Source organism: Agelaius phoeniceus, chromosome Z (assembly GCF_051311805.1).
Source record: "Agelaius phoeniceus isolate bAgePho1 chromosome Z, bAgePho1.hap1, whole genome shotgun sequence".
NCBI lineage: Eukaryota > Metazoa > Chordata > Aves > Passeriformes > Icteridae > Agelaius > Agelaius phoeniceus.
The window spans coordinates 80336414-80348902 of NC_135303.1; the positions used below are offsets into that span (position 1 = coordinate 80336414).

General features: G+C 36.0%; 1 protein-coding gene across 1 annotated transcript in view; it reads left to right on the top strand.

The window, feature by feature from the left end:
* The window catches only part of OXCT1 (3-oxoacid CoA-transferase 1), an 83944-nt gene that overhangs the window by 42101 nt on the left and 29354 nt on the right, over nt 1-12489 (top strand). The window contains exons 8-13 of the mRNA XM_054652687.2: nt 2556-2663; nt 5226-5337; nt 5700-5794; nt 6455-6503; nt 9681-9753; nt 10522-10597. Of these exons, the coding sequence (XP_054508662.1) occupies nt 2556-2663; nt 5226-5337; nt 5700-5794; nt 6455-6503; nt 9681-9753; nt 10522-10597 (513 nt within the window). The remainder of the gene's footprint in view (nt 1-2555; nt 2664-5225; nt 5338-5699; nt 5795-6454; nt 6504-9680; nt 9754-10521; nt 10598-12489) is intronic.

The window sequence follows — 12489 nt, forward strand, 5'->3', positions numbered from 1 at the left end:
ATGGTCCTATTGAATTTGCAGTATCATTCTTCTCTAGGAAGATACTGGGGCAATGCCTTGCAGTGGCCAAAGGCACTAAGGTGCTGATTCCCATAGCCATCAGATACCCTGGTGTCACTTCAGCTGGCTCAGCTTCATCTCTGGCAGTGCTGATGGCAGGCAGCCCATGTATGGTGCCTCATCATTCAGTTCCCTGGGAGAGAGAGCTGGAGCACTCAGATGGCGTTTGTACTTCTTCTGCTTGAATTCTCCCTTTTCTGTGTAACGTGCTGATTATTTCACTTGCAGAACTGGAAGACCTGTTCATTTTTCATATATCACATGCAAATTCTTAATACCTTTTCAAAATTCCTCTTTACTGCTGTGGAGGTATTTGAACATATTTAATTTTAGTTACATTTGATGCTTATTCCACATAGTGGTAGAACATGGAAAGGTGTTCCAGTTGTCAGGGATCCTTAGGCTTATCTGAAATCCCTAGGACAAAATACAGTTTGCAGTGTTGTGTTCATTTAGGATAATGTTTGGAAATATTAGAGGAAAAGCTATCAGGCTGACTGCTGTCTCCCAAGAGACAAAATACAAACCAATTAGCAGAATGGCGTGACTGAAACAAAATCCAACAATTTATTGTTGGATGAATAATTTATTCGGTGTATTCTATGGGGGGAGAAACTCAGTGTGTAAAGTTTTCTGACAGTATAATTCTGTTTGAGTTAGTTGAATTGTGCCAAGATTTTGGCTTTTTAATCTCAGCTGCTGCAGCAAATAAATGTAGTTATTCTGTGAGAAGGTTCAAATCAGGAGCAATTAGTATTCCCTAGGCCTAGTTTTCCATCTGATAAGTGAAGATAAATTTAATTAGAAAGAGTGAATGTGGGAATTCTGCTGGTAGCAGATCATCTGCTTGTCTATTGCTTCAGTGGAAAGTCTTGTCTCCTGCTTCTCCTCTCTTTTGAGGATGTTCTGACAGTAGTCACTACACTAAAAGTGCAGTGTGCTTCAGCTGTGTGCTTCAGGATTTTTTAATTTTACCCGGTGTTTGACTTGGTCTCCATATTAATCTTAAAATGAGTGTATAAAATTAGAAACTTCAAGTGAGATGGATGAAACTTTAGCATTTTTTAATATGAAAAATCAGAATTTTCAAGATTCTGATTTGATTGGCTCTCCTTATCTTGTGGGTGAGGGCTTTCTGGATGTGGGCTCTGTTCTCCTTGAGCACTGAGGCTGGTGTTGCTGTAGCTGTTGTTGCCTTTTGCTTAGGATGTTTGCCTTGCAGATTTCACAGCACATCCTTTCTGTCTCTTTAACCAGGGTTTTTTTTTGGGATCATCTGAACCTGATTTTGTGATCGTTAGTTATTAATTTTTCTTTTCCCTCTCCTGCTTTTAGGGTGGATTGTTTGGTTTCTTTGTTTGTTTATTGTCACATTTCAAGGCACAGTAGGAAGGTAATTTTCTATCAGATGTACTATAGATTTTAGTATTGATCATATTGTCCAGTAGGTTGTCAAACTGAGTTTTAAACACTTTAATGTTGCTTCACTGGTGACAGCTGTTCGGAGATTTATCCTTACCATACCCCAGGTCTTGTTTTGGAGTTATTAAGCTTTGGGCATTCCTAAGAGTTTAATGAATCTCTGGTGATACAGCAGTTTGGAAATTGTCTTTTGATCTTTGAGTACGTTGTTATGTCCTTTGTAGTAGATTGTTGTATGTTATCTTTGACTATTGCGCTAACATCACATGTTTTCTCTGTGGCTGGATGCAACTGCAAACAACACTAACGTTAGGGTCTGTTTTGTGGCAGAGTGAGATGTGCTCTGTGTGCCTCAGACTTGCTAAGGGAAAGCACCAGCCATGGCTGAGAGTCTTTGCTGCAGGTATCTGTCCATAGCAGGGTCTCTAACTAGATCACCCCCAATTCAGGCCTAGAAGGAAGGAAACCCCTATTGTCTGGGCTCCTCCTGATAGGTGACATTTCAAATCTACTACAGGTGGATGAGTGTCATTTTGTGCTGAATCTCTGTTTCACTAACTATAAGGACTTCTAGATCTTCATCTTTTGTCTTCTTTCTTGTAACCCATTATTACAGTTCAAATGTTTTCTATTTCAGTTTTGAGTACACTATGGAAAACTTTTGTTTCAGCTTCTGTTTTTGTATCCTCTAAATTAATACTTCTGCTTTATATTTTTATATTTTGTTAGCAGCATATTGTTCTCCTCTGTTTGGGCAGAAATTTTTGGTAGTTACAAACAACTCTGATGTAACTGATATACACAGTATTATTTCTTCAAGTTGGCCATACAAATGGGCCTGTAAAATTATAAATTACTTTCAACTTTTTATAAAGAAATATACTTTGAAAGAAGAGAGCAGATAAGCATCTAAGTTAACCTGTTCTAAAGACTATATATTTTGTCCCATTCGTTAGTTTTCTTGACATTATTTGTTGTAAATTTAATGTTTCATTTCAAAACTTCATTGGTATTAAAACCTCTCATTGAATATTTTTTTCTAAATATTTTCCCTTTTCTTTTTTACTCTGTAGGTAGAAGAAATTGTTGATATAGGAGCATTTGCCCCAGAAGACATTCATGTTCCCAAAATCTATGTTGATCGTCTGTTACAAGGAGAGAAGTTTGAGAAGAGAATTGAAGTAAGTAGCTGAGCTTCTCAGTCACAACATATTTCAGCTTGGGGTGTATTTAAAATTTGCATGGTGTTTAGTCTAGCCACCAAGTCTTAGCACTGAGAAAATAGTGTGAGAAAGACCCATAAAGTTTTGCTAAAAACTGGAGCTTAGATAGTACTTATGTAATTAAGTGAGAGCCTGAGGATTGAGCCTTCTTTCTTACACTGCAGACTCTCTGGTTCAGTTCCTGAATAATTTAGGGCAACTGCCTGTAGCCCTGGATGACTTTACTGCAGTTGAAAATCTAGTGGAAAATGCTACTAAATTCTCCTTCCCTCTCAGTTCATCTGCTGTAGATATGACAAGGGGAACCCTTAGACAAGGATCTGACTTTCTTTTCCACTGGACAGCTTTTGATGTGGGCATGTAGGGCCAGCCTCAGTCCCTTTTGTGCTGTACATTGAATTATGATATGTTGCAAAGGTCCTGCAAACCTTTGTTCCCTTTTCTTTTTATCAGGGACTTTTCTAACTGGTGGCCTTTCTGGTCTGAATAGAAGATGTCAATAGCTATTAAAATTGCTGCAATAGTACTGCACCACTGAAAACACCCAATAAAATTATGATTATGTAATTGTTCTTTGTTGTTTCTATGACTTTGCCACACTCAGGCTATGTCCCTATATTCATTTTGGTGATGTGACAATGCTTTTAATGTGCAGTTGAAAATTCTGTATTTCTTCTGTGTCTCCGTAGTCTGGAGGTGGGAATTGTTTGTTAGATAAGCTGGTAGAAGGGAAGATCTATGACACAAGGAGAAAAAATCTGTGAGAAAAAAAGTGCAGAAAGGAATTTTAATAATTAAACTTCTGTTATTAAAATCAAAGCACAAGTCCTAGGAAGTAGTACAAGGCCTTTTCTCTGAGCATTCTCTTTTGCGAATGCTAAGGTTAAGAAGCCTTTTTTTAATGCCGTCTGTTCATTCTGCAAAAGCATCTTGCATGTTGTTGAGTAATTGACTGCAAACAGATGTGTCAAACCTTTTTTTTTCCCTCTGGTTGTGTTGGGTCAGATTGCTATTAATGGCCCGTTTTCTTCTTCTGAATGGCTGCATTATCTCCCAGAAAAGCTTTTTACCTTTTATGACAGAAATAATTTTTCATTTATTAAACATTGCTTCTGCTGCATCTTGGCTGCATAAGTGAATATCTATTTAGTCAATACCTACTGAATACCTGGTGAATACCTACCTAGTCATCTGCCCCCTTCCCTATATGCTTCAGGAAAAAAAGGGGGCAGGGGTGAGGGAGAAAGCTATTATAAACTGCCAAGCAAAATTGTAACAGAGATTAATTTTGATTATGCAATTTTGTAATTCTGGCAGTGGTAACTCTTGCTGGGTATAGAAAGGAAATGGCAGATTTATTTACTCTTCTGTTAAATTTTATAAATCAACTGGCTGTATGCAGAAAAGCAGTGGGTATGGTAAGTGGTGAGAGAAGATGAAGAATATAAGAAATAAAGAAACAAAGAGAAGCTAGTCTGTCATAATTCTTACTGGCTTTAAATAGCAGTTCCTGCCTAATATGGCTTAGAAGTGGTTTCTCTAGCACCAGCTGTAATTTCTATCCAGCCTTCTCTTTGCTGTATAGAAACCCTCTGTAATTGTTCCTACTTTATCAATCCACAAGCTAAGCAATTCTAGGGAAAATAGCCAAGGCATAAAAAGGAAGGTGATGGGAAATTCAAAAGGATTTATATTGACTGTTTCTGACTGCCTAAGGAGAAAGTGACTCTGCAAAAATTCTTTAGTGGTGATGAAAAGTAACAGGATAATTTTTTCTGATGTGTTAATTGTAGCCTGAAGTAGGAGAAGATAGGAAGACATATTGGGGTGCAGGACATGATGTTTTCCAGATGAATTTTACATGCATAGGAGAGATGTGCAAAGAACATAATTTATGTAGACAATAATTTAAAAGAAAGATGTTACGAACTTCTTAAATGTCATGGCATTTTCACCTGCATGTGATTTACAAAACATGAACTTAAGATGAGAAAATACTAGGAAACAAATTCATGGGGTGTGCAAGATTATAGAGTGTTATGTTTGAAAATTTTGATTCTTAGCTCCCCAGTATCTTTAGATGAATGGCATTTGTCTGTTTCATCCTTATAAAGCTAGAACAGCTCATTGAATTGAATGAATGCAGAAAGAGAGCAGTATTTGTATTTTTGGCTGGCATTTTACAAATCTATTTAGGTATCTCTGGGTAATGAATCTGAGACTTGCTAGTATTTGCACTAGTGTTTGGTGCCTTCTTCGCCACTTCTCTATGTATCAGGCTTGGCAATACAGACAAAGAAATAATATTTTGCTCTAAGGCTGTCACTGGCAATATTTGATGACTCCATTGGCTTAGCTAAGCTTGAATGCATAAAATAAAAGGTCAGTTTTTTTGTAGAAGATGAATAAATAACTTTATTCTTAGATCAAGTATCTCAGTGCAATCACAAATCAAGCTTTTGTGTCTTGAGAAACAAGAATCTGGATTCCAATCTTTACTTATGATTACTTATTTTGCAGCGCTTATCAATCCGAAAGCCTGAAGACTCAACAGCCAAACAAAAAAAAGGAGACAATGTAAGGGAGAGGATCATCAAACGGGCTGCATTAGAGTTTGAGGATGGCATGTATGGTATCCTTCAGATGTGCTATAGGTTGAAGTGATTGCTGACTAGAATAAGAAACCCATCTGGTTTGTTTAGAACAGGTTGATTAATGTGCTCGTTGTCTTTACCGGACTCTGAGGTGCTCTCATTTTATTAATACCCAATTGAAGTAGAAGTTGCACATTGATATTTTTATCATATATAGGATTTGACAGAATGCAATTAGACAGTCCAAATGGCAAAATAATTCATCACAAATATGAGGTATTTAAGTAAAAACAAAAGTGCTTGTGAGTGGAACAGTTCTAATCTACTATAGTATAGTAGTAATTTTTTTAAAATTTACTAGTTTGCAATAAGTGTTTCTGCCTTAACCACCTTTTTTCAGCTAATCTGGGTATTGGAATCCCACTGTTGGCCAGTAATTTCATCAGTCCAGACATAACTGTTCACTTACAGAGTGAAAATGGAGTCCTGGGTTTGGTAAGAATATATCTTGATCAGTTATTATAGTGTTTTTATTTTGCTGTGGCTGGGTTTTATTTCCTGTGCGCCTCCAACTTGATTATGATATTGCTAAAAATATATATGCTATATTATGTCATCATATAATTCTCACTCTCCTGCAGAGAAGTTTTCTAGGAAATGCTCATTTTATGTTTATGGTGCTACTTTGCTAAGGATGTCCTTAAGTTTCTGGACTCAAACCATCAGGAATTTGCAAGACTAAGCATTATAAACCTTAGCAAACATATTTTTAAATAAAGCTTAAAGTGAATATTATTTTTACTGTCATATAACTTTATGAAGTTGCAGTTATGACCTTTTTTTGAAAAATGTCTGTGACTTTGATTAAGAACAAAAAGAAACCCAAATCAAACAAACCTCTCACTTCATGATTGTTTTGTTATGCTAACATCCTTGAACAATAAGTCCAAAGGACCTGATATGTTACTTGATATAAACTGTGGCTTGTAATGTCAGGATGTTTTTCTGGTAAAAAATAGAATTCTGATTTAATAAGATTAAAAAATGCATGTCTACCCTGATCTGGTTTTGGTAAGCATTGGAAATAATATGGCAATTATTGTATTTTAGACATATTTTATTCTAAAGCTTAACATACATCTGTGTTGTTGTCAGGGTCCCTATCCACTTGAAAATGAAGTAGATCCAGATCTGATTAATGCAGGTAAATACTTCAATTAAATTTAATTAATGGAAAAAGAATAACCATGTTAATTTAAAATTTTTCTTTTGATACAGTATTTGAATCTAGAGACCTGTTTTTTTTGATAATAAATATTAATGCATTTGTCTTGTTTTAAGTGATAGTCTTCTTCTTTGGGGAGAGTCTGTCTTCCAGGCCCATCAGTAAATGGTTAAATCATCCTTTTCAGAAGTGAGACTGTTTTGAGCAGCCTGTAAGGGAATATGGGTTTATTTTCCTGCTGCTTTTCCTTGAGTCTTCTAGAAAATGGTTTTCAATGATTTATGTTTGGGACATGTTTTAAAACATCCTGTGTATAATGGCTTGGTTTATTCCCAGCCAGGAATATAAGTCATTTGCATTCAAAGAGGGAGTGGTAGCCAAGGCAGGGGGAAAGAGCTGCCCAGCTGGCATCTGGCACACCAAGGGCACTGCTGTGGGCAGCTGCTTTTGCCACTTTTAGCAGGGAATGGCAATTCTCACATACTGTTGTTGCCCAGCTGCTTTAGGGCATTTCACCTCAGAAGATGCTATTCAATATAAAAATGTAAGTTTCTTATAATTTAGTGGACCCATCTGATTTCTATTTTATTCATGGAAAAGTTGTGCCTGTGTACATTTTCTGTCTCCATGTAAAAATACACTTAAATATTGCATTGTGACAAACAGAAATAGGCCTTGTGACTTTGTCATTGATATTAATGGTATTGGTTGTAGACCTGACATTTTAGACTTGTTTTTTCATATGGAAAAGATACACATTTCATTTTTTTTTATTCAAATATACACATGCATACATACAAATACATGTATGGGTGTCTACATATGTATTTATACAGAGAGTACTTTTCTCAATGGCTGTTAGCAAGTACAATTAAACTCTGAAAAGTCAAAGGAGATAAAGCACTGACATAAAATAATTTTAATTTCATATCAGTCCAGCAGTTGTTCACTGACTTGAAACATTTGCTGCTTGGCTCAGCTAAATGATGCTTATCATAGCACTAGGTAATTGCCTCTGTTACTGTATTTTAAATGTGGAGTTATCTGAGGCCATTTTCTGGTTTGAAATAAAAAATTATTTAAGAAATTGAGTCCAGCATTTCACCTGTATATATGTAATTGTTTCAAGAACTACATGAAGGAATATGTCAGAGGATTCACTGGAAGAAAAAAAAAATTAGAAGAAAAAAATACTGTGAGTGAAATTATATGCATGCATATTAGAACTTAAGTTTTAATATGGGTTCATATGAAAAATGAACATATTAACAGAGTGACAGTGAAAAAATATCCAAGAACTTAATAAATTCTCTGAAAAAATTTTTGCTTTAACATGGAAATTGAGATGGTCTTGAATTGTTATTTATAGTTGATAAATATTTTTTAAGATTCAATCTGGAAGACATGAAGCTAACATAACAGGTCAGAAAGCAACAAGAAAATTAGATTATTGTACTATTGTTAATTTGATGTTAAGCAGCTTCACATGTCCCTCTGAAGCTGCAGTAAACAGGACATGGGATAGACAAACATCAGACCTACCACCAATATAATTATTTCTATAATTGCTGAAACATTCACATGGTTGGATTAGGACCATTCTAGGTGCTTTCCAATCAAATTTGTAAAACCATGTGAAGAAAACAGAAGCTGAATTGCATAGAATTAGAAATTAATCTTGTTCTTATTCATTAACTGGAATGATCCCTCAGCCCCAAAGTCCAGTTCATAGTTTTTTAAAACATATACCTGTTTTGGGCTTTTGCCAAATTTCTCTCTGCAAATGTAATTGTAATGCTCTGAAATATGTGTGGGTTTTCTGTTTGTTTCATTTTTTTAATGTCTCACATGAAGGATATCTTGACTGCAACTGAAAGGTAGACTACTGTATTACAGCAGAAATATTTTAAAGTACTGACCTCCTGAGAGCATTTTAAGAAGTGGGTAATGTGGTGCTCTTTTTACATTATTCTGTGGTTCTAAGCCTGCGTGTCTTTCTTCTCATCTTTACCTTGTCACTTTATCCTGGGCTTCTCTCTCCATGTCGCTGCCTGGAAACCCTATTTTCTCTCTCACTGCTTTGGGTGGGTGTCCTGTAGGGAAAGATAATTCAGGCTGTCTCAGCAGGTCTGAGTGTTAGCATGGTGAATTGCTGAGAAGTGTGCATGACCACTTGTATGACCTTAATTCTATACTATTCCATTTAATTTCCATACAAATGGCATAAAATATGCCTCAGATGAGTTCAGTAATTAAAGCACATATCTTAGATCTCTAATTAAAGTTTTATGCACAGTTTCTTTCCCTTTTCCCATTCTCTTAGTTAATCTCATTGTCTTTTTTCCTCTGTTTTCTGGAAACTGTTTAATGATGCATCATTCCCCTTCCCCTTTGGTGTTACAGTATGTCACATCTTGCTAAAATATTTTGTTTTGTTTTTTTTTTTTCTCTCTCAAGTTTACCATGCTTCTTTTATAATTTCATTTTCATCTGTGTTTCTTCTGCCTTATCAGAGGCACCCTCTGTAAATGTTTGTTGCTTAGACTGATTCAAAGAGCAGGCAGAAGAGGAAGAGAAGGGCTCTGAACAGAGTCAAAATAAAGACACTTCCAGGTGTGCTCCATTGCTTGCATCAAGCATTGTTCAGAGCACAGTACAGAACACAGAAGCACATTTTCTTGTGCCCTTTAAAAAAAGCAAGAATAGACTAGACCTGTCATTTATTTTTTTGTATTTTTCATCATTAGTACTATAAACAGTTCAATCTGATCTGCTTGCTTTTCTTTACAGCCTCTCTGTGTCCTGAAGGCTTTATCTTCCTCTGTTTCAAAAGACAGTTACTTCTCACTTTTTCTGTAAATGGAGCAGAAAGCTAAAGTCCATAGATATTTCCTACATTCTGGTGTTCCTACATTCTGGTGCTTGCCTGGAACTGCTGGTGGTCAAACAGCAGGCAAGCCTATCATTAGAAACTAACAAACTGCTTCACAATTCAATAGGATTGATTAGGTTTACATGGGATGTTGTAAGTGTAATCAGGCTGTAGCTGTACTGAATCCAAAGGAATTTTATCAAAACCTCTTATTTCTTGGTAAATAGCTGTGACTTCATTTGTAAAAGAAACAAAATGCATACTGTATCTTGTTTCTTTTACAGGTAAGGAGACAGTCACTGTTCTTCCAGGTTCTTCCTATTTCTCTAGCGATGAATCATTTGCAATGATAAGAGGGTATGTAACAACACAAACTCTGATCTTTTTGAAACAGGAAAAGAATAAACTGCATCAGTGGCAGAACTCACAAGTATTTCTTCCAAATGTGGTTAGCATTTAACAACCTGTAAAATTATCATGGACTTAATCAGTTATGGTTTACAGAGGGTTAAATCTAGCTATTGGAAATAAAAAAACACTGCACTAATAGATACCATGGTGATGTTTGTGCCTACCACCACCTGGCCATCTATAAACACATTTGTAATGACATTTTAACTACTATTTTTTGGTCATTTCCAAGTATCTAATCTTTACTTGCACTCAGTGTATTTTCTTTGCTCAGCTTGCAATTGTGATCCTCATTCCACCTCCTTAATGGAAATTCAACATCTGCACCTGTTTTTTGTTTGTTTTTTGGAAAGGAGTTTGGATGCAAACAAACACTAAATCCTAATGGCTCTGAAAAGATAATGGGTGCATGTAAATATGTTAAGGAGTGCACTAAAAAGTACGAGTTCAGAGATGATTGACTGCACATGCAATTAACCAAACCAGACAAAAGTAGGAACATTTCTGAGGCTCAGTAGGCATAAAGAGAGACATTTGCATCAGTGATACATCTAGGGGGAAAAAAAAACCCAACTACATGTGTGACAAACAGTTGCTACATTTGTCAAATGCCACCATTTTAAAATTTATGTAATGAGCATGAACAAAAGCTTGTTAAGATTTGTGGGCTGTTACTTGAACATGATATGCTAATTACACACTTTCTGTTACCAGAGGCCATGTTGATTTGACGATGCTTGGAGCTATGCAGGTGTCTAAGTACGGTGACCTGGCCAACTGGATGATTCCTGTAAGTAGGTTTTTGAACTACTGGCAGTGTACTGTGTTTAGTATAACATAAATGTAGCTGAGGACCAGGCAGAGGAAAAAAGGGCAGAAGTAGAATGGGAGTTGTGAACCTAAAAGTAGTAAAATAGAGGATATGTGTATTTTTCCTGCATACTGCTGGCACCAAGCAGTCATTATCAGAAGTCAGCCTTCTAAAATTATGCTTGTGCATTTTGAAAAGCAAAACATTATTTATGCAAGTCTTTTTTCTGCCTTTTATGTCCATGTCTTTCAAATGTCTCTTTTTTTTGGCTGAGGAGTGATGCCTTCTCTTGACAGTGGCGACTCTTTTATGGTTGTTCCTGGAGCAGTAAGTTGGAGGAAAGTGTAAACCAGGATGTAGTTCATTATAAAATGATAAAAAGAGCCTGCATTATTTTTCTGTATTTCTGTCAAAAGATTGTAGCATTGCCCTTTCAAATACATTAAGGAAAAAGCAATAATACTGTATTTAGCCAAACAGACCTGCAGGTTTCAATGATAGAAATATAAGCTAATTCCAGCATTATTTAAGCAGTGGATAACATTAAGCCATTCTTTGAACTTTATGTTCTAGCATTAAACATTAGTGACTTTCATACTGTTGACAAGTTTGATATTTTCAATGGCTTTCAATATGGTACTTTCAGATATGGTATGTATCAGAGATGTCTAGAAGCAAACTTCCTTATTAGCCTTGTTTAAAGTAATGAAACATATTTCTATCTGCCTGAGCAGTGTTTAGGGCCTTGGGAAACTGAAAGATGATTAAAGGTGGACAAAAACCCAAATGAATGTCCTTGTCTCTTGGAGAAGCATTAGTTGAACCCAGAAGTCTGTGAGCAGACCTTTGAGCATGGAAGTCATGGAGCAGTGGCTGGAGCACAAGGTGCTTTTATTGAGAAGGGATAGTGTCTGACATGAGAGCCATACAAGCAGATGTGGGAGAAAGGGTTATGTGAAGGGCTAATCCAGGTGTCTGTGTGAGTAATTGTGGGGAGTGAGAAAGGTTATGGCTAGGCTGAAATGAGCCTTTCAAGATCTGAACTATCAAATGATGAAGACAGCATTTTGTACTGACAACAAGGTTCATTTACACATGCATTTCTTGAAACACTGAAGCTAAGATTGATTGTAATCCTTCTCAAAATGGTGCAGATTTACATGTTCTTCCCTCAGTGCTTTATGTTCTCTAAAAGATAGTGATTTTAGTTTTGCATTCATATATATCAAAAAGATTGTTTTTTATATCTGGTATTGCTTATCTTACCTATGAAGTTGCCCCTCAGTTCTGTGCAACCCCAAATTTATGAATAACAGGTATGTTTTCAAAACAGGAAAGTATAAAGTGCAACTTTCAAGACTGTTTGACTTTTTGTTACCTTTGAGATGTACCTTGTTATTACATACTACAGCATACATCAGATGGATCCTCGTGACTTTTGCTGTTGTCATTTTCCTCTCTTACTGATCTTTGGCTGTTTGGAAATTCACTCTGCAGTGAGCTGTATTTACTTGTGAGTAAATATGCCAATGACACTTCATAAATCCAACCAGGAGCCTTTCCAAGCAGCAGTAATTTCTCTTTGGTTACTTTTATGGAGATCTGTTGGATGGATGATTCTTAATCTACTTTATTGATGTATTACTGCTATTCTACAGTACAGATTTTAAAAATGGGATTAAACAGCCCATCGATATACAGGTCTCCCTGCTTTTCCTGTAAATAAGATGATATATTATTGTCAGTTAAATTTAATTATGGGCAAGATGTATTCCTTTTTTAGTCACAAGATTTGTGTGTGGATGATACAAAGATTGACTTTGCTGAAAACTCATAGTGTAAGGAAACTTCAAGCTGTATTTTGTTCTAAT